The sequence below is a fragment of the Hippoglossus hippoglossus genome, chromosome 17 (assembly GCF_009819705.1).
Source record: "Hippoglossus hippoglossus isolate fHipHip1 chromosome 17, fHipHip1.pri, whole genome shotgun sequence".
In the NCBI taxonomy this organism is placed as follows: domain Eukaryota; kingdom Metazoa; phylum Chordata; class Actinopteri; order Pleuronectiformes; family Pleuronectidae; genus Hippoglossus; species Hippoglossus hippoglossus.
In genome coordinates, this window is record NC_047167.1 from 4,335,214 (window position 1) to 4,358,070 (window position 22,857).

At 41.1% G+C, this 22,857-nt stretch overlaps 1 protein-coding gene across 12 annotated transcripts in view; it reads left to right on the forward strand.

Moving 5' to 3' along the window:
- astn1 (astrotactin 1) overlaps positions 1–22,857 on the forward strand; it is a 428,500-nt gene that overhangs the window by 198,457 nt on the left and 207,186 nt on the right. For all 12 annotated transcript variants that reach the window (XM_034614559.1, XM_034614557.1, XM_034614568.1 and 9 more), the window contains one exon: positions 10,643–10,837. In XM_034614559.1, the coding sequence (XP_034470450.1) occupies positions 10,643–10,837 (195 nt within the window). The remainder of the gene's footprint in view (positions 1–10,642; positions 10,838–22,857) is intronic.

Below are 22,857 nucleotides of genomic sequence, written 5' to 3' on the forward strand. Positions count from 1 at the left end.
TACTTATTTGCTTCTTTAACGCAGCAGGATGGAGACAGTTGAGTTAACTATGTTGTGCTCCCTCAGCATCCCTAACTTCTCTTTGTACCACTAATTGGGGTTTTCTTTACCAGTCTGCCACATAGTGTGCTTATCATCTGATGTTTGCTGTGGATGGCTTTGTCTCTCACGTCACACTGACTCTTCATCTGCAGACGTCCTGTCATGTTCATTTTCAAAGAAAATGTTGCCCTGCGCTAAACCTGTCAAGTCTCAAATGAGCAAGTTTGACCATGAAACTAATTCAATCAGGAGAGACTTGATTCACAATTTAACGACGTTTATTTGACAAATGCACAGAAGCAAAGTGAATGTTTATAGTCTTTGGCATTTTAGACCCCTGTGTGAAGTCATCAGGATTAGAAGGGGGTGGAGCAGAGCGTCGAACAGGAATACCCCCCCGGGGTCTAGACACTGGTGGTGGTTCATCAGTCAATCGATTGTCTGGATGGCCCGTATTCGTGAGAATTGTCCTATTGGACTTCGCCAATTGTGACATCCTCTGCCCTTAACCCTCAACAAGAGTAAGGAAAAACTACAAAAACCTTCTTGACAGGAAAGACGTAGAAACCTCAGGAAGAGCCGCATGCGAGGGATCCCTCTTCCAGGACGGACAGAAGTGCAATGGATGCCACGAGTAATAGGTATATTGTCAGGCAGTCTTGTTGATTTTTTTTTTTAGTCCGCGATCAGGTCCCACCGTGATCGGGTGCCGCCGTAATCCACGATCCCTTGTCATGATCCACTGATACTATTGGGATCCATCATCAAGGTCCATGATCGCTGCCAACACAATGTGGGATTATGCATACGATCAGTTGAGGTCGGGATCCGGAAGAGGTGATGAATATTCTGCTGGAGACTGGAGGAGATTGGGGTGGAGGAGGGGTTATGCGCGTCACTGAAAGACGGCTGACTGCGGAAGAAAGGAGAAGGGATTGTTAAAGTTTGACAGGTGCTGAATGATTGGCTGAAAGAGACCGCGGCAGACCTGATTGGATATTTAGGAACGCCCACAATCAGCTGATCAGTATGCAGGTTAAGCCTTCCTGACTGAATTTACGCTTAAGCTTCATTTCTCAGTCAGAGAGCATACACTGTCACTCATTACCCACTGATCTGAAGAGCTTTTTATAAGTTTGAATGATTTTACACTTGTCCGTCTTTCATTAACATACCTTCGATTTATTGGCTGTACTAATGATATGTAACACGGATATGCAAGTCATTATCCATATAAATATTTTTCTTTGAATACGGCAATTAACTTCTGGAAAAAAATTCTAAAATCATTAAATCTAATAAAATGTGATGATTCCAGTGTGTAAACACCCTGCATTCGTGGTATCCAGTAGGACATCTGGCCACATGGATTATTTTCACAAATCCACCTCGATTCGTGAAAGATCGTCTTCAGGGTTCACGGTAACTGTCATCCTGGGATGTGCAGCAAACCAGTGTGTTAATGCAGCAAAGCACCGGAATGCGAAACTCTCCCAAAGTCTCTCGCCCGTCGACGTCTCTCCTCTGCTGACACAAGTCGACGAAGCAGGTCGTCCAGAAAAGAAACTACCCTCTTTGTTTTTTTTAGGTGACTATGAGTTGTTTGTGTATAATAAATCATCATTGGGCAGTTCTGCACACATTGTGATGGTAGCTCCGCTTTGCCCTTAGACAACCAGTCACATATGGCAACCAGTTCAATTCAGATTAATCCACAAGGATTCATGTATGTGCAGTGGTGTATAAATTACTTGAAAGCCATTCTTGAGTAAAAGTACAGATATCTTACCTGAAAGTGACTCTGGTTAAAGTCACCCGTAAGAAAATGACTTGAGTCAAAGTCTTAAAGTAGCTCATATTAAATGTACTTAAGTATCAAAAGTATCTGGTGTTGAAATGTACTTAAGTATCAAAAGTAAAAGTACAAGTACCAAAATGTTGTGCTTTTTATAGTACACCCACACACAAACAAAACAACCAAAAATTGTTCTCTCCAGGCTTTATATCAGGTGACTGAAAAAATATAACAAAAAATATACATATACTGTATAATTTTACAAACTTTGAATCCCAGATGCTGAGGTTCAAATAGTATTGGACTTATATTCAGATTTGAATTTGTAATGAGTAACGAGGTGTCCAATGTCAATGTAACGGAGTAGAAGTATAGATTTTTTTTTCAAATGTAGTGGAGTAAAAGTGGAAGTCCTGATGAATATAAATACTCAAGGAAAGTATAGATCCTCCCAAAAACTGCTTAAGTACTGCAATGGAGTACTTTTACTGCGTTACTTTACACCACTGTGTATGTGTAGTTTGCCATGCTTCTATCTCCGTAACTCTCTAAAATACAGTACATCCACAGTTTGACAGTACTTTACATCCTGCCTTCTGTCACCCGCTCACAGTATCTCTCAAGGGGAACAGTGTACAACTGCATCTTCCTCATTTAAGTTCCTCCAGGACTCTGGTCAATGTCATTGTTCTGACTGTATTCACATTCCCAAAAGTGATTATGGTCTGCCAGCACTCTGCCCCGAATTCCCCATAGTTGTATTGCATTGTCAAAGACCAACAATAACATTTTGTTGCACTGTTGAAAAATCTTCTGCCCCCGCATCCTTAGATCACACTGTGAAACACAAAGCTAAATACTTCAAAAAGTACAAATGTAAACATACTGATTAATAGAGTAATGTGTAGTTTGACTAGAATTGAACATGTGCACATCTCGCCTGTTGTGAAACTCATCAGAGACCCCCAGCCTTGGCCTTTATCTCCTTTGTCCATGTTACCAAATAAAATCATTCTGAAGCTTGTGTCTCTTTGGTAAACACATACTTACTGAAAATTAAAAACAGGGCTTCGGCTGAAATTGCAATTAGCTCTATTCGGGATATTTCATTGAAACTATTCTGCTGGGACTTTCTGCATATGTTTCAAAATGGTTACTTGAGAAATGCACCAAATTTACCATCATTCTGTTCTGAAGATGTTGCTCATATGCGGCTGTGTTTTGCAGGTAGTGGGGTGTAAATGAGAGAAGTTCATAGAGTTTGGAGTGTCATCATTTGGTCTAACTGGACTGAACTAGAATATTGTTTAAAAACAAATGCCTTGTAGAACACTATGGAGCAGAAGATATAAAATATGAATTTAACGTGGTTTAATTGTTCTGAAATCGGGTTTTACCAGCATCTGGTGCTACATCAGTGGTGAAATCAATCCCTTCTCTTGTCCTCCATGGCTCAATACAGATGTCCATATAATGTGGAAATAGAGTTTGTTTTTTAGACAGTAAATTCTTGAATGCAGTTGATTTGCTTGTTTGGGGCAAAGTCCAGCCAAAACTGTCCAATTTAAAGCCAGATAAACAGTGAGTTGCTCAGTGGTTAGGGTAAAGCAAACAGACTATTAGTGAGATATCACTGTTGGGAGAGTTGGAGTTGGGCGGATTCAGCAGTGGTCGGTGTTCTTGGCTGTAGCTGACGTGTCTGATATCTTTTAGACAAGGGTTGTTTTTTTTGGAGGAAGTGAGCGTTTGTGGGCGACTCGCTGTATTTCTTTACATCTGGTGTCTCCTTCGTGGAGGGTAATTGACAGTGAGTCACTCCCTCTGCAGCGTGGGCAGCAAACCTAAAGATGTCCCTCGACTGAGCTGATGATGAGGAGAATGAGATCATGATGTAGTCAGACCGGAGTTGTTTTGTTTTTTTTGTGGTTGTTTTTAATGCATTGACCATTTAGGACTATGTCTGATTGTTTGGAGCAGTTAGTTCATGCACAGTAGCAGCTGCTGACTTTCTGAGAACTATTTCCTAATTAAAGTCATCAATGTGCGAATAAAATGACCTTTTCACCATGAGGACAGATGAATGAAAAGTCTTTGTACCTGCACACCTGAATACTTCTCTCCACTCTTTGCAGAGTAGGCCTTGACAAGTTTGAAATCCGGAGGGCAGCACTGAATACTTGTGATGTTTTGGACAAACGTTAAAATGCAGAGTACGGTTTTAACTGCCTGGGCAAAGATTTCAGTAAAAGCTTTGTTTGCCCCCTGCACAATTGAAGGTTATCTTTCACTGTTAGTTTTGGCTAAGTGCAGGGCTACTCACAGCAACAGTTCACACTGTTGCTGTGAGCAGTCTAAATATTTTTTTTTATATTCTTTTTATTTTCTACTTCAGGTTTGGGCATACTGAAGACAATCTGAAATCTCACACTCTGAAAGATAATAATGCTCTCTAGGCCGACATTGGCCGCATGAACCAAGTTTCCCTGCCCTCAAAAGGCTGCATGTGAAATGACTGTGTATTATATTGGCCCTGGCTACACTTATTTTCCAAGAAAATCCTTTTATAAACCAACGCTGTATTTTTCATTACAAGCAGATGAAATAAACCAAGGGAAGCTTATGAAAGTTATTCCATGTGGGATAAATTAAAATGTATTTTATCCTTATTTCATGAGAATGAGAAAATCTATTTATGCAGGTAGAATCAAATGGAGAAGCATTTTACATTTGTTTACATTTTGATCAGTATATACCAATAACATCCAGATCTCTTCCGTACATATTTTTATAGATACAATATTTAAAAAAAGCTCACTAGAAATACTGCAGCACTAATGGTTTGTTTACTTCTACCTACATTTCTGGATTAGGCTGTATAAACCTATAATCTTGGAAGCATCCAGAAATCCTGAGAACATATCGCGAACAATAATACTGTATATTCACGATTTTTTCTAACATACATTTTTTTATGGGTCACAATATATTCTGTTGATTTCTAATCCCTTTACATTTCAGTTATTGAACATATGATAATCTCATATTTTGCATGTGAATCTGTCGAACCTGGAAGCGAGGGAACAGATTTTATGGTTTCTATTTTTAGTCTGACCAATCAGGATAGAGCAGGCTCTGGTTGCCTGCAGGTGAACAGAGGTACAAAGACTACAGCACATCATTTATCTGTGTTCATATACAGATAGTATAAACAGTATCTTTGCTTGTGTTGCTTGGAGGGAGACCAGGAACAGTTGGGTAACCATCATGGTTCAGCTCTGTCTGACTGGTTGATATGGGATTAATAAGAGTGATAATTAAAGATGTAAAGATGTTAATAATGATAGCAGCACCCGTTATTATAATAATAACAATAATGATGATGAATAATGATAATATACATTATATTAATAATAATAATAATGATAATAATACTACTAATAATAATAATAATTGTTGGAGTCAGAGAGTCATACAGTGCATCTATGTGCAGCACTTTCTCTCTTACCAATTACAGCTGTCAGGGGCAATTTGGGTTTTTTGCCCAATGACACTTTGGCATGTGAAATGGAGGAGACGGAGATCAAACCGCCAACCTTCTGGTGAGTGGACGATCCGCTCTGCATCCTGAGCCACAGCCACTTTCATAATATACACTTATTATAGATGGGAGTAACTTACCATTCTCCTCAGACCAGTCAGGCCAGTATAGGCCTCTGTAGATTGATGGAGACTGATTGACATTGGTTGTGTTGCACCTGTTCCCACAGGAATCTCAGACCCATACTGTAATAATACTGGGTGTAAATACTGTATAATCAGGTTAAAACCATATTAGGATACAAGGTGTAAATGGAGTCATGGTGTCACCCAAAGTCAATCACAGCAGAGGTTCTAAATCAGTCTGAAGAACAGAAAATACCTGCAGAGCCTTTTCTTCTGTGAAAACTGCTCGAAGGTGCAGGATTCATTGATGTGCCCAAAATGACGAGAGATCTCCACTTTTACATATATGCAACGTTTTCATTTTCACCCACGTTGAAATCCACCAAAAAGACCACACACTGTTTTCTTATGCAACAAACCATTGTTTTTCTCCCGTCCCCTTTCCATTGAACGTCATGTCGTGGACACTATATATTTACGTCAGATTTGCATAAACGGGTAACACAAACTGCTGTTGAATCTAATTCTCGACAGCAGCGTTTTGTTGTCACTTTCCATTGTGCAGATGTGGCTCATCCGCCTCGCTCCCCACTGGAGACTCACATTAGCTCTGCGACATTTGGCATCCAGGAGAGAGCTTCTATGCGTGTAAATCCCTGACAGATTATCTTTCGCTCTTTAACCCCCCCGTCTCCCATTTTACCCTCTCTTGCTTTATCTGCCTTTGATTCATTCCAGTGACTCCATTATACAGCAAGATGTCAAAACATCATCAATATGAAAGAGTCTTGAGAGAACTCTGTGTTTAGATTCTAACCCCTTTTTTTTCTCAGATGGGGGATTTTGTGCCACTTGAGCTGAATTAAATTTAGCTGATTCTTCAGTACTGAGCTGTGATGCCTGAGCTGTGCATATTTTGGATCCAGCAAAAATGTTGTCCACAATGTCTTAAAATAACTAACCCTCATGGTTAAATCAATATTTCCACCAGTCTGCTCGCAAACATATTTTATATTACCCATGTGTATCACAAAGGAATGGTAGTCAATGCTTAGAGTTGGGACTGAATGATACGAGGAAAAGCATTACAGAGACCAGTACTCCCATTCTGTAAATTCAACTGCTATTACTTACTCCAATACCTGTATCTGTGGTCTACTGTTACAACCCAGCTTGTGGGGGGGGGGGGGAAGCAACATAAAACTAGATGTAGATGGTTCAAATTAATCTTATAAAAAGTTAATCATCATGAAGGTGTAAATAATCAAGTACAAATGATATATCTAAAGGGGAACAGGGCGGGTGAATGTTGTTGAAAACAAAAAGACTCCCAAAAAAACAGAGTTACAAATCTACCCTCTTCTAAAACAAAGCGTTACTGAAAACAGAACCTAACTATTCCATCAATGGAACAGAAACGCATCCAAACGGTACACCTGTTACTCGAGTGTCGATACAGAAAGGCATCCAAAAGCTTTCAGTGCGGAACTGGCTGCTAAAAACTAAACCTGCCCCAGTTCCCACTTAGAATCTCAAAGTGACTTTTTTACAATTTCAAAGTCCACTCAACCGAGTTATGGCAGAGTGATTGACACAAGAAGGATGCCAGCGAGTTGCCCTGAGTGCTGATCCACTCTTAACCGGTTGCCGTCTTGATCAATGATCCTGATTGGACAGCTGGACTGGGTGCCGCTCCACAGGCAATAGAAGAATAGGAACAACACCTCCAGTCTGTGTCCAATCAGACATTGGGTCCCACTCATCCTGCTTTAACATAACAACTACCAGCATACATGATGGACAAGAGGCGGCACCTACAGTTGTAACACCTACCTAGCTACATCCATGTTGTTATGTTTTTCGTTTAAAAGCGTTTGTACAAAAAGGATCTCTGTCCACACCAGTGTTTTGGCTACGTATCAGTTTTAATCAACTTCCATACAAACACGTCTGAGAATATGAATGACATGCATGCGGGGTCATGGAAGGGTGTCATGTGAGAGGAGCTTGAAGAATCGGTGAAGGCTATGTTGTGACCAAAAAGACCCAATCAGCAAACGGCTGTGTGTCTACATCCAGACCAAAACACACCTGGAGATTTCAAACTAAAACGGGGCCAACAGCGTTTCCAAACTTCTATGCTTTAGCGGCTCTAGAGCTCCCGAGTGGTGAGGATGCCATTGACGTTTTCAATTGATATCTCGTATGACCGAGCCAAAGTATTAAACAAGATTAGTTTGGTCATCACGAATTGATTTATGTCGACATAAATAGAATCAAATGGAATAATGCAGCTATATGTATTGTGGCAAGCGTGTATGAGAATAACGATGCTTGCACAGAGTACTTTCTTTCAACACTTAACTTGCGTACCATACACCACACGACAGCAAGCTGGCTTATTTATTTAACACTACAGGAACACTTCTCATATGAACAGTGACTGGACCCCATTACAGAGAATACATCCCACAGTCACGGTGGCTACACAAGTGAACTTAAATCAACGCAACATTACCACCCATGAACACAAATACACAAAACCCATATGAACAAAGTCTGAACATCAACCAAATATCAGTCTAAACGGCTAAATATTGCCAAAACACATAACAGTCCCATGAGCCTTTGCAACATGCTGTCCAATATATATATATATTTAAATTAGCCCCAGTTTAGCAGGATGTTATGTTGGTGGTATATCTGACATCAATCATATTAAGATCTAATCAATTAAAAGTGGTGTGACACGTCGAACAATGTTTTATATCAAACTGACGACATCTAACGACGCTGCTGACGGCTCTGCACTGTCTGAGCTAACGTCCTGTTACTTTTACAGACTGCTTCATAGACGAGCTGCATCACAGCTTTCTGTCTCCTACTACCTTCCTCAGGACTGTGAGGCGAGCATTAAACTTTATGATGCGATTAAAAGTTTCACAGATTCAGAAAACTCAGTTGTCTGTTATTTACCTTAAACAACTGCCGAGCTATCAGCCAAATGAAGGAAACTGATGAGAGTTACCGCCTACATTATTTTCCACAGAACATCATTCATGTCAATTTATAATTTTTTTAATATTTAAGAATTATAATTTATAATAACAGAGCAGTGTTTCTGTTTTGATGTAACTTTAGTACAGGGAGCGATCAGAGTGAGTTTTCTTTATTTATCTCAATATCTCACTGATGTTGATGAAACGTAATAAACTACAATTGAGTTAATTTGCTGGAGCTGATGAAATCCTCGCCTGTCGCTTTGAATTATCACTTGTCACAGCCTGTTAAGACACAGTTGTAATTTGCACTTAAAATTGCAGCACTTACCATTTGAATATTGCACTCTTTTGGGTATTTAATTTGGACATAAAGACAATTAAAGGAGACTTAATATGCTCATTTCCAGCACAGCTGAAATAAAAAATCCTTGTTTAACTCAAACTGCCTGTTATGCAGAGCCTCAGACAGAAAACAGGCAAAAAGTGAGCTCCCGACTCTCCGGCCCCAGCTCCCTGAAAGCTCACTATTCTGATTGGTGAAGATCCGGAAGCCTGTCAAGAGGCAGCACATCCAGTTTTTTCTGAGCACTGCCCCATCAATTAGTTCAGTTCATTTTCAATATTTTGTATATTATAATAATCCGCAATATCAGTAGAAAAAAAAAGCTATAAAATATATTTTAGATTAACATTTCATTTTCAGTCTGAAAAGGAAGAAGCAGCGTGCCTCTTGACTTTTTTTTATTCAACACAAAATCAAACCAAACAGAAATGAATAATGCAACTCACTCTCCCTCTAGTGTCCACCAGTCCACTTCATCGCTGTCTTGAGATTTTTGCTTTGTTTCATTTCTTATGTCAGTGTATTCCACAAAATCACCCCACAGATTGAATTGGACATTGTATCCTTACCGCCTTTTTTTGTAGGATGAAATTGTTTGTGCGGTGGCTTTATAGGTTTTCGTCTTACTTGTGTGATGGTTTGGAAATCAAACTAATTAAGACTAATTAGTAGCCACAACTAGAGAGCAGAACGTGGACTTGAAAAACTGTCTGAATCTGATCCGGAATGTGAAAGTGGACAGTAAATCATTTAATGCCCTACTATTCAGAGCAGTATGAGCTTTTATCTCACAGGGATTCCACATACAGTTACCTCATTATTTGAAACTTTGACCACATTTAACATGGACATTCAACATTCTTATAACGAGGAAGAACATATAGGCTCCCTTAAATTATTCAGGCCTACTCAGTGTTAACATCTCTGCAAAGGCATTCTCCCAGCACACGGACATACAGTAGGTGATGCAATGCACAGCTCAGCCAGTTGTTTCACACTGTTCCACTGATCGATCGATGGCGGTAACATAACAAGATATGATGCAATACACCACCAATGGCAGGGGAAAGGCTGGAAACATGCAAACAATGCAGGCTTTGCACTTGTTTTATGATAAACATACAAATTCATTCAACACTTTCGTTACAGCTTAAAATTGTAAATGTTTGATCATAGGAAACGGGGCACCCTTTTAAAAATGAGAATTTGAAGAAAATGGATCAACAGATATTCTAAGTGGGTTTTACCTTGAAATAACTATTGATCCGAAATCTTCATGAAGTATTACAACAAAAGAACATGCTTAACTCGCGATTTCTATCACTAATTTGAATTACTCACTAACCCTGTCATGCAGTGCCCAAGTGTATTCATTGCAGTTTGTGAAAAAGGAGTGTACAGATCAGGGACAGCGTCCTATTGTTCATTTAATCTGCTATGTAATCCTCCATAATCATTTTATACTTACCAAGAGAGAACAGCTCCCTGTCATACAGTTGATTATTTAAATTACAGTGTAACAATTTTTCTCTTAGTTTGAAGTGCGACAAGTCCATTCTCATAAAAAAACTAGGTGAACACTTAACTTCAAGGTGAAAATGTTCGGCTGTATTTTCTGTTTTCCAACAATTTTCATGCTCTTAAAAACTTCATTTAAAAAATATTAAAACAAGCAAATCAACACTTAAGTAACAGTAGGTAAACCTACTGTATATCACAGTTCTCAGGAAGATATGTTGGAAGTGAGGAAATACTGTATATGAATCATTTAAGTGACTGAGACTTGTATCACTCCAGGTGCATCGAGGACTACAAGCGTGGTCCAGATGGAAGGTCGTGCCTGCCGCTGTCTGAGGCCTGCACTGAGGGGATCGACTGTGGGGAAGCGCTGGACATTCCCGCTAACCAGACGGTGTTTGGAGACCTTTTCTATGGATACAACAACCACAGCAAGGAGAGCACATCCGGACAGATCCTCAAGGCCACGTTCAGGTGAACACAAGCTGTTTGTGAAGTGGAGCATGTGGAACATGTTTGTGCCATTTGTATCTCAGCAGGAAAAGCTTTTGGCAGCGTTTGGGGCTTTGGCGTGGAAAGTGTTTATATCCAAAATAAAACAATCACCTTTCTTGTGACCAAAAGTTAAATCTGGACATGTTTTATGCGTTTCAGTTGTAGGCACAGATAGACTCGATTTAAACCTGGTATAAACATGCAACCTATTTCTGAGTCTCTGACCTTGATTCGGAAAAACACGTACATTTAATACATACAGAAAATGTCGCAATCAAATTGTTAATAAATTGATTGTGTAGTACTTCTAAGATTTAGAATCAGCCAAGTGTGAACACATTATGGAAGGTTTGGCCCCGTTTGTTCAAGGACAGTCCACCAAACATGTGGAAATGTCAGCTTTGCTTCTAAGCACTACCTCAGTGAAGCTACATTTTTACCCTGATGTTACGCAGAAAGCAAGAGCTGTGATTGGCCCGCTCGGTAGCCTCGCACTTCCAGCAGACTCACCGCCATTTATGAATTAACTTGAAGGAACGAACACAGACGACATCTTTGTTTTCTTCATTGCATTTCTTTAAGCAAAGTAATTGCTCTTCCACATCTATCAGCTCCAACCTCCAACATGATCCGCTTAGTAACACTCGCCTTTGGTCTGAAGTAAACAGAGAGGCCAGAGAACTTGTATACAAGCGGACAAGAACCCGGAAATCATTCGACAAAAGCATAGAAACTCTACCGCCGCTAGCGTTTCGGCGATTGCAGCGTGACTCTCTCGCTCGGCCCAGTGCGTAGGCTACGTGCGTACCTACGGCGTAGCTTAGACGCAGAAGCATGAATTGGACTTAAAGGTCAGTGAGCAGATCCTATATAACACCACTGCTTTCTTTCAACTAAGATCTCTGAAGATTCTCAGTCAACCAGGTCATGGTTATTATGATTTATTACATGAACTATTTCAAACGAGGTCACCTGGACTTGGATATCGACATTTGAAGTTGGTTCACCTCTCATCATGAGATATTTCTTCACCTATGACTGACCCATGTATGTGATATCTGTGGGGTTCTTGCCAAGGCCGTTGATTTGACTAAGTTCATTAGTGCTCCTGGCTGTTGTAGCGATAGTCGATGGAGTCATTGGAGTCACATGAGGTGGGAATGGTTGCTATGTCTCCTGGGAAGAGAGGAATTGACTGACAGCTCTATAGGTGGAGGATAAGTTGAGTGATGGTTTCTCTTCCTTGACGTAGATGGCCTCCTTCACTCCTTTCAAACCACTTCTCCTCCATCCATCCATCCATCCTTTGTCTATACCGCTAATCCTTTGGAGGCTCGCCGGGGGAGCTGATGCCAATACCAATTTTCCTTCTCCTTTAAAATATTTACATTGTTGTTGAGGGATTGTCACTTAACCTTCAGCCATAGGTAAACTGCTGAGTCATGACCTGAGGAGTTGACCCTCCTGAGTAGACCCATGCATTATTTTTGAATGGCAGTGTAATCCCAGTTATATTTAGGTCTGTGCTTGAACTGCACTCTATTTAAACTGCATACACTATATTGCTTTACTGGGTGTGCAGTGTTTTGGTTTCGTCTTAGTTTGTTGCTGCTTTTGAAAAAACACAGTAATGTAATGCTTGTTGAAGATTGTCTTTTTATATATGTTATGGTAATTTTCTTGCATTTATTCTGCATTTCTCCACAACTCAGAGTGTGGCGGTTTTCACAAGGGTTTAGTTCGGGTTTCCACGAACTTTAAGAGCTACATTCAGGTGCTTTGTGCTCCTTCTCTGGGGTCTCTGCACTTTTAAGTCCTAACTTGCGTTCCAGTGGGGGGGGGGGGGGTGAGTCAATGAGCATGTTCTTGTCTGTGTGTGGGTTTCCTGTATCATCCAATGCAGACCTATCCTGTCTTCTTCAGTGTGTATGGCACAGCCCAAAAAGTATTTTGTCTGACATCCTCTTGTGTGAACATGATGTTTCTGTTATGTTGGGTTTCCATTTTGACCCATGTGTCAGCCCCATATTCAACTTTCATATTCCGTTTCTCAAATGGAATTGTACTTGGTTCAGTGTTTCCCCTAGGTTTACAGCTTTTGGGGGGGCGGCGGCGGACACGGACACAAAAACTTGTGTGTGCGCGCACGTGTCAGTGTGTGTGTGTGTGTGTGTGTGTGTGTGTGTGTGTGCGCGCACGTGTCTGTGTGCGCGCACGTGTCTGTGTGTGCGCACGTGTCTGTGTGTGCGTGTGTGCGCATCGGGATGGAACTCTGCCGTGCGCGATACAGAGAGCAGAGGAGAAATCTAAACGCGCATGTAGAGACAGAAATTACATGCCGTCGTGTAAATAAGATAAATAACACAAGGCCATTTAGTTTGTTTAATAAAAGAGCAAGCTATAGACCTGTTTTATAGGAAAGGTAACCTTAAATGACTTATGTTGAGATCTGGGGCGCCCCCCTAATATAATGGTAGGGGAAACACTGTGGTTGTATTTTGTTCTCTTCTGAAGGTGTAAAGCACTTGTTACCTTACGTTTTCCACCACCACCATAGTTGGGATGTATAGAAACAATGGTGTCCCATCACCATCACTGATCCCACTGTCCTAAACTCATCCCTGTTTTCACAGCATTATGGTCCATCTCTCCTGTTGCTGAAAATAATGGATTAATCCTGGAGGCTCATTGTTGTAGCACTTTTTGCCCTATTAACCATTTGAATGGGAGACTTCAGCCATAATTTGGAGGATACAAAGAACTGCTCCCTTTAGTTGATGATACTGAATTAATTGTGTGGATGAGAATTATCAGAGAAGCGAACTGTATGGGGGATGAATAATTTATCCAGGACTAATTATATTCATAATTTAGAGCGCTATCCAACATCGACTCTCTTCATGGACAGCAGAAGTGAGGTTTAGCCTACTTCATGGCGTCGGGTTGGAGCTGGCCTCTTTTCAGTTGTATCCAAAGTGGTTCGATGCTGAGTCCACTCACAGCTCCCCAGTGATCTGGCACTCCTTGGGAGGCAGCGGTTGTCAAGCAACAAGTCTCTGAAAGCAGGGCTGCTGGATGACAACCTCGTTCCAGCTGATGGAACAGATGTTTGGGCTGACGAGGGCCGTGCACGCAGGCAGACTTTCTGAGATGCAGCTCCTCTCTGCAGGCTTCTGGGTCTGTCGGTGTTGGATAAACTCTGGATGAGACTTGAGAGTATTTTAACTGGCTGGGCAGCAAAACTGAAGTACTAAAGTATAAAAGGTTATAAAGTTAGATGCTAATTTAGTTTAGTGAGAAAGATGAAACTTTGTGTGTTTATTAAGTGATGACTTTCATTTGCAAGATATATTCCCTTTGAAAAGTCTTTCTCCAGTTTGATGAATTAAGAATCGGTCTCTGTTCAATGGTTGATTCTTGTCCAGACAGCAGAATAACAACAAGGATGTTTGAAAATCAAATTGAGGTTTGATCTATTGTTAATTGTATTATTAAATTAAGATATTACCCTCTCCGGGTTGAAGATGATAGTGCCAGGACTGGCGTAAGTTACTTTTGACACCTTTTATTATAGGTTGAGAAGTTCATATGGAAACGCCCAAGCATGTCTGAAGACTTTATTGTAGAAAGGTGATAATGTCACTTTAAGGACCCGGAGAGTCTGCAGAACTTTAATCAAAACCCACCGTTTGTCACCCAGCGCTATTCACGATGAAAATGAGGGGTGTCCTCACTTCATGATTGAAGTCACACAGTGGAAACAGTTGGAGAGCAAACCTAATCAGGAGGTAGATGGGTCCTCACAGGTTGTAAAAGCATATCGGATTGAATCAATATATTTAAAGGTTATTTCATGATGGGGCAGGATTTTATGGTACATTTTTTATGTCAATTCCCTCCCAATAAAAAAATGATGGTGATAGTAAAGCGTGGCACTGTCAGGAATTGTCCCCAATAAAACTCGAGACATTTCTCCTGCAAATACCCTGAGGAGCAGAAATACTTAAAAAGCTACCAAAGTAGAAAGAGTAACTGATATTAAGCCACACAGGTTCAAATATGGGCTGTGTCCCCTTGTAATTTGTACAGGGTTGGATGTGGACAGTAGGGCACTTTGAATTTGGTTAATTATCGCGTTCCACATGCTGCAATCATTTCCATTGAACTCAGGAAGCCAGAGGGTCAGCGAAGTCATCTGCGGCCCAGGAATTTAATTTGGGCCGTGCATCTATTCCGCTGCCCGGAGGCAACTCAGCCATTTGGGGATTCCCCGGTGGAGTTGCAGAAGGGGAGGAACGGGTGAAGCAGGGAAGTTAACATCATCAAGAATCCAAATCTCAAATGCTCTGATCTCATTTGAAAGTTCTTGTGAACAGAGAGCGCTGTTCTGAGGCAGACCAAACGCTTCCTGCACAGATGTGGTGGTAGAAGAGGAAGGCAGACTCTTTTGGGAGGCGTGCTTATTGCAAGGCCTAATTAAAAGAGATGGCAGCAAATGAATTCAAACTGACCACAAGCCCATGTGCGGAAATTAAACCTGTTTGGACGAGATGAACATCTGAATGTAAAATGAACAAAAGTTACGGGGAGGGAGCTTTGCATCGGAACACTGAAGATCAATTGGGGGTTTGAAGTCAGTGGAGCAGTCGGCTTAGATGGCGGAAGTTACAGCTTGTTAGGTCCATTTTGAAAGTTGGCCTCTGGCAATACATGTCGGACCTGAGGTGGTAAGAAAACTAAATGTCAAATGTATCGTTACAAAGCAGGAGTGACTGTGCTTGTGGTCAGTATCGAATGGATGTTCAGGTGAAAAATGAAGTCATTCTTGTATTGTTTATACTGTATTTTAAACATGAAGCAGAATCCATCCTTCATTATATTGCAGTATGTGGAATATGTCGCTTGTTAAGTGGAATTATTTTCAAAGGGACACTCTATTCATTGGAGATGTCAGTTTACTAATCGTAGGTACGATCAACTCAACTGACCGATCTTTAAAAGCAGCTGTGTGTGTGTGTGTTTCCCAGTCCAGCCCTGGTAGAGCACACACCTCCGCCAAGGCCCACCAGTTCAATCGGGCTGCACAAAATGTTCAGCACTATTTTACACATTTAGAAATTTATGTTCCCTAAATATACCTTACTTTTTTCCATCAAGATCCATGAATTATTCCCTGGGAAAATGGTGACAATTTTCCAAAATAATGTTCTGCACCAAAATGTTATGGATTCTTCCTTGACCTACATCACCTCCTTCCACCAATTTTGTAGTCATTTATTCAGTAGGTTTTGTGTCATGTTGCTTACTAACAAAATGACAGGGGTGAAAACATAACCTCCTCTGCGAAGGTATTAACCAAAGGTTAATCGACAGTTTAACAAAAGAACACCTCTGTAATCACCTCTTGTTGGCAGAAATACAGTTTTAGTGTAAGCCAAAATCACACCCTGAATCAAAAGCACAAGATATTAACAGTTATTTACATAGTTCTGAGCCCTTTTCTACCAAAACACTATTGACTTTTACACCTAAAATGTCACTTGTCTCAATCGTCTTTCCCATTGTCGGAAGAACTAGATCTAAATTATAAAATAGACAAGTTAGATCCATACTATTTCAACCATGAGATCTGATACGTGTAATTGATAAGATCAGCTCATGGATGGAATATAACACAATAGGCTCTTGGGCACAGACATGTAAAAGGTCCCCACCCCTACAGTAGGAGCAGGAGCCACAGATTGGAGGACATGTCTCTTGATCATCTTTGTGGTCTTTTTTTGTCTCTTGATTTTTGATTTGACCTCCCAACAAGAAACACTAAGTCACTTCAAGCAGAGACTCTTCCACAGGGGCATCAGCTGCACTGTAAAACATCAGGGACTGAGTCCAGAGGGGACGGGGGTTCATCTCTCATATTAAGATATTTTGATGCTAAATCCCTCTCGTCATACAGGCAACATTGTCACTTATATAGAATTGTGGAGTTTTCAATATGTTGTTAAAGCCCTTTGATAATAGATAATGATAGGCTGCTAAAACACATCAAGATTAAACCAGTGGTTTTGAAAATTTTCGCCTCTGAAAAAGCAATTTAGTTATTTCAGATGTCTGAGTTGTTAAAAGCTTTTTCCCTCTGAAGTTCTCAAATGCTTTAATGGTCCGTTATCTCACCACAAATCAAAGAAAGAAACAAGGCCCTAAAATATATAAACAGTTTAGATAAAGTAGTTTGATCGAGCTCCACCTGCTCTATAAATAACTGCTTCAGTATTAATGATCAAACTTTTACTTTAAAGCTTTAACTACATTTAACTAGTCTACATCTGACAGTGTCAGGTGTATTTAGGCTAAGGGGGCATGTGCTCACACTGGGTCGGGTAAACAAGAGGTAGATAATCTCCGCTGCAGTTGGTTGCTTAGTAACAAAAGATACTATGAATGAGAAACAGCGATGGTGAAAAGTTAGAGCCGTTTTCAGACCCAATGGGGGTCCGGACTTTCCTCAGAGTTTGTCTTTCAGATATGAACAACGCAGCAGAGTCTTTTCTCGACAACTTAGAAATCTCCAGAGTTTTCAGGTGAGGGGTGGCAGAGAAGGCAGAGACAAGATGCAACGCGTCAATTCCGCTGCAGAGATCACATGTTTTTGCTCACAGCAAATTGAGAGTGACGAGGTGGAACAGAAAGTTTTGGCAACGCTTTGCATTCACCACTGGTTGATGTTCAGCTGACGAGCCGATGAAAGTGCTGACTGAAGAAAACCGGTTCAAGGCTACAAGCCTGGCAACGGCCATTAAGTAATCCATGCATGCACCAGCTAAATTGGTCGTTAGCTTCAGCTCATACGATCAGACTTCAGGAATGTTTGCCTCTTTAACCGTTCCCTTCTTAAAATGTACTTCTACTGGAAACCATTTCCTGAATTCATCTGGGCACTTTGTTTATTTAAATTACTTGAACTGTTTTATTGGTCTGTTGTCTTGCTTATTGTGAAGCAGTTTGTAATCTTTTGAAAGGTTTTGTTTGAAGTTTTTATTTATTATTTAAGGCAAGAAGTCTGCCTATTTCCTGAATAGTTGCTCAATATATTGCTAAGAAAGAGTTTGATAAGAGAATGATAATTACATCCTGAATGGAAATAACTGTCGGCATTTAGCCCTAACTGATGGAAGATCTAAAAGCCAGCATCTTCTGGAGGGTCCTTGACCCATACTAACACGTTCTGGTCCTTTTGCCTCACCACGACCGTTTCTTTTAATTTCTCTTTAAGTCTCTTGCAAAACCCATCAGCTAAAAACGCTGGAGTTCCCTGTGTTCAGATCGAAGCAGCAGGTGGGAAATGTTCTTTCCTTTCTTCTCTCACCGTGTCCTACAGTAGCTTCACTGGCACAAATGTAATTCTTTTGAGGAAATAACTGCAGCTTTGAAATGCTCTCCTAACAACTGGACCGGCCGAGTCTCTTCATCACTCCCAGAACTCCCGCTAGACGGAAACACTGACGACCAACCAGTGTGCATTTAACTGAGACTGTGTTAAATTAACTCGAGCCAGAGAAACCATTCAAACTTAGGAAAATCCAGTCATTTCTCACAGCCACTCGAGTCTGCCATTGACTTTAGTCACTGGTCAGGAAAACATGGAAGTGAAACAGGAAAGCGTTCTCCCGTAACCACGTCAGGCTGATTCTTTACCCTTGAGAAAAAGCGAGCAGAGTCAGAGACAGAGAGAGGGATGGTGCGAGGAAATCGTTATGTGGTTCTCACTGGCACTTCTTCAAAAGCTTCTCCCCCACTGTGTTGGAGTGGCACAAAGCATCTGTGTCATGAAAAGAAGTAGTCGGATTTTAATATTGTTTAATCATCAGTGGTTTGTATTTTTTTCCCCTCGTTCCAAACACATTGCGTAATCTTTGCTTTCTTTCTTGCAGAAGTCGATTTTTCCTATCAAGTTAACTTATACTTGTTTCTTTTTCCGCTTCATGCTACCTCATACAAAATCTCCCAAATGCATACAGAAAATCAAAAAATGTAATCCCCCCCAGGGAAAACTTTTTGACGGCCTTATGTTTTATTTATATGCGGAAAAAGGCTCATACGGGGGAGAAGTGGACCTGCTCCGTGGCCCCTGCAAGGTTTTTCTATTTACACTGTCGGAGGCAACAGCAGGAAGGAAGGGGAATAAAAGGGAACGCAGCAAGTGGTGTGAGCAAGTGTCCACTGTAGCATAACATGCATAGGAAAACATCCAGGGCGCTCAGCACACAAAATGCGCGTCCTCTCACGCTTTCACACGTACACACATGGCCACAGTGGGTGTGCAGGCGCCCTGTCTATACTGGACAGCCATCCCTTTCAGCTACATCTCCAGAGAGCGTCATCACACACACAGGGCTGGTTTGATTCTCCCCGCTCCCAGCATGCCTCCCTCCTGGTTTGTCTTTCAAGCTCACACGGCCTGAAATGCTTCTCATGTTTTTCAGAAAGGAAATGCACCCCTCTGTCCCCACGCAGGAAGCCCGGCCTTCCGCGCTCCCCCCCCCCACCAGCCTCGCAGGCACACTTGTTATTATCATTTCAAAACCATATAGACTTTATTTATTGGATTTCCTCCGAGGTAAAACAATTTTTAATCAATTGATTCGTCGTTTTTGGCAGCAGGCCGACGGGGCGTAATGTAATTTCGGTCACAAAGCGACATGAGGTATGAGGTCCGTGCCCAGGAAGGAGGTCACAGTGACATCCTGGGAACATCGGGCTTGATATGATCTGGGTTAATATTACAGAGCGCGGTGACGGGGGTCTCCAACTCGCACTCTCTCTGTGGGAGCCGGTGGAGTCCAGTAATGAGATGTTAAATAGCTAACCTCCTCTCATTACTCCTAACACCGTCCTCCCTCCCCTCTCGATTCCTCTTTCACACGACAAGCTCCGAGCAGGTTTTAATGAATATTTTAGTGGCCTTTGTTCTCATTCTGGTGGCTGCTTGGGATCAATAATTAAGGCCACGTTCCCACCTGAACCCCCTCCCCATCGCACACACGCACACGCACACACACACACACACACACACACACACACACACACACACACACACACACAACTCAGTGTGGGTATCTTTTTTTTTTTCCTCCCTCTTCATATTTTTTGGCTCACCTCCATCTACTGTACCCCACCCTCAGAACCCTCCCCCCCCTCAGGAGCCAAACCTTCATTGACTCTTTTAATTAAACTGATGGAGTGGACGGGGTGTGAAAAAGGTGGACGGTGGCCCCCACTGATTCTCAATGAAAGCTGTGAGTTTATACTCAGGCTCCATGCACGTTTGCTGATCGGGTCTTTTTGGCACACTCGCTGTACGTGAGTGGTCACAGGATATGTATTTTTGTTACGCCCCTGAAAGACCAAAAATAAATAATCACACAAGATTTAGTTAGTGATTCCACAACAGTAGCTTTATTTGATTTAGTTAGTTTAGACAAGTACACAAATACAGTAGTATAGACATCACAGCATCTGACAACACAATATATTTACGACAGAAACTAACACCATATTATATACATGACAGAGTATTCCAACCACCCTGAAAGATGGGCAGAAATAACCACACAAGGTTTAACACAAGTTAAACAAGTGTTTCCACTCGAGTTCTCCAGGACCTGTGGGCGGAAATAGCAGCATGTTGTGTATATAACACGTGTTAGCTCACAATGTTAACTATACACAAACAATGCAAACATCTTCACATCTTCTTTTACAAGCATATGTTTAGCAAAGTGCTTCAAACAGTTCCACATGACTTTTTCATCACACTCCAGGAATGTGTCAATGAATTAACTTAACTATCAAACTTTACAGATTTTAATAACTGTGCAGCTTCCTCTCACCGACTTTAACCTCAGATTTTAGCATCATTACTGATCATCAATTTACTGTTATTAAAACGGTGAGTAATTTATAATAATAATATGGATGTAGCCTCAGTCAATGAGCCAGGGGGACGAGCGTCACAGGGTTGCTGTTGTTAATCAAAAGCATCCTTTTGTTGTTTTGTCTCATTTCAATAATTCACCTCTTCTCTTACTAGAGGAAAAAGTTTGAGCTCAGCTTTAGTGAGTTTTGGCAGCTCCCTCACACTTGAAGAGAATTCCTTCTAAGAAAATGATGACATCCTCACTCTGCCAGATGGCTGTTCAATTTTACATGTCATCATCTAACACAATTAACAATGAAGATTGTCAGACATGAATGCAGCGATGGAAAACTCCCCCCCACATCCCAGTTAACATGCATCTAAAAAGAAAAAAAAACCAGCAGACAACAGAGATCCACTCAGTCTGTGTGCTTTGTTAAGCTGACAGCTGAAGACAAGTATAATTGATTCCAGCAGAAACTGAAAGATGTTCGACTTCGGCGTCAGTACCAACCTTGTACGGAGCTGCAAATGTAAAATAAAGTACGTTTCGGTAGGAGTTGATGACGTGTGTAACCCAATGAGCAGCGTTACCATAAATTCCACTTTGTTCTTGCATTATTCTTCATCATTATTCCACTCCAGAGCCTCAGGATGCATGGAGAAGTGTTACAGCGATTAAGTGCCCGACCAGCCAGCCACTTCACAGCACCGCGGCTGTTTTTTCTCATCTGCGGCAGCTAACCTTGCGTTGTTTTTTATGAGCCTGATTTTCTTTCTAATTGCTTATTCCTCCCCTGGCCACGCCACGGCCATGCAAATAAATTGTCATTTGAATTCTGCCGTTTGACGCAGCCACTCCGGCGCCGTTTCTGCTCTAGCCAGTGGCTTTTGTCATTCTCAAGCTGTGACCTTCCCAATGGCAACAATTTGGCAATTTGTAAATATTTGAGTACGCTTATTTTTTTCCTCCACAGCTCAGATCCAGAGCACCATAAAGATCAGGTTTTTAAACTACCCGTTGTGTATGTTAAGAGGAAATCTTATATGAAACATTAAAGATGCCATGTTTGTAATGGACACTTGTATGCACATCTTAAAAGTGCAAGGCTGTTTGTCTCCAATGGGAATGTAACTGTAAAGAACATCCATACAGTCTAAGTGAGATGCTGTAGATCTTTTATGCTTAATTTAATAACTGGTGTCAGTTACCATTACTGGAGGGAAATATTCCCAGCATACAGGAAGTGGTAACTTGACATTTGAGAGCAAAATAAACGGCAGCACATGAGTCATCCACAGATGTCTAGACTGTGGGGGAACTGTAAAAATCTATGGATGAGAAAATGATGTGCTTTACCTCAGAAAAGAGTCAATGGCGTTAAAATGAATGTCTACCAAAGCTCGGTATTGTACACATGCTGTCAGTCAAACAGGCAAACAAATCAATCAGAGCAGTAGTAAAAGGTGAGGTCAGAATAAACGATCAAAATTGTAAATCAGAAACGTCAAAGAGTGAGATATATGAAGGTAAACCTGGCGTTAGGGGCGAGCTGACAAAGAAGAAAGACCAGCAGAGTAGTTGGTAGAAAAAACATCCTTTGTGAAGCAAACTTTTTTAAAGGAAAAAAAATACTTACAACTTGCTTGGATTCAAGATTGTAGATATTTGTTTTGTGTTTTCAGAACAGTCCCAGCCCTACATAGAATATATACATTTTACTTAAATAATCTGTCTTAACTTGGTTTGTTTTCAGCTGATCAGCCATGTCAGGGTTGTGATGCTGAATTTCTAGACAATTTACTTTGCTGAGTGAAAAATTGCCATAATCAGTGAACGGTGGCCAAAACGACTAGGGCTATTAACCTAAGCAATTAACCCAAAATGTATAGAAACCAGCGTTTATAACCTCGACCCGACATAACCTTGCTCATATTGGTTAATTTGGTTAATACTTTCCTGTCGGGTTTCCGCTGCGATCAATGCTGCATGTCCTCCCTCCTCGCGCTCACTTTACGTTTTAACAATAAACACCATCACTAATCAGAAATAATTAGGACTCGAACCGTACTGAAGTTTACT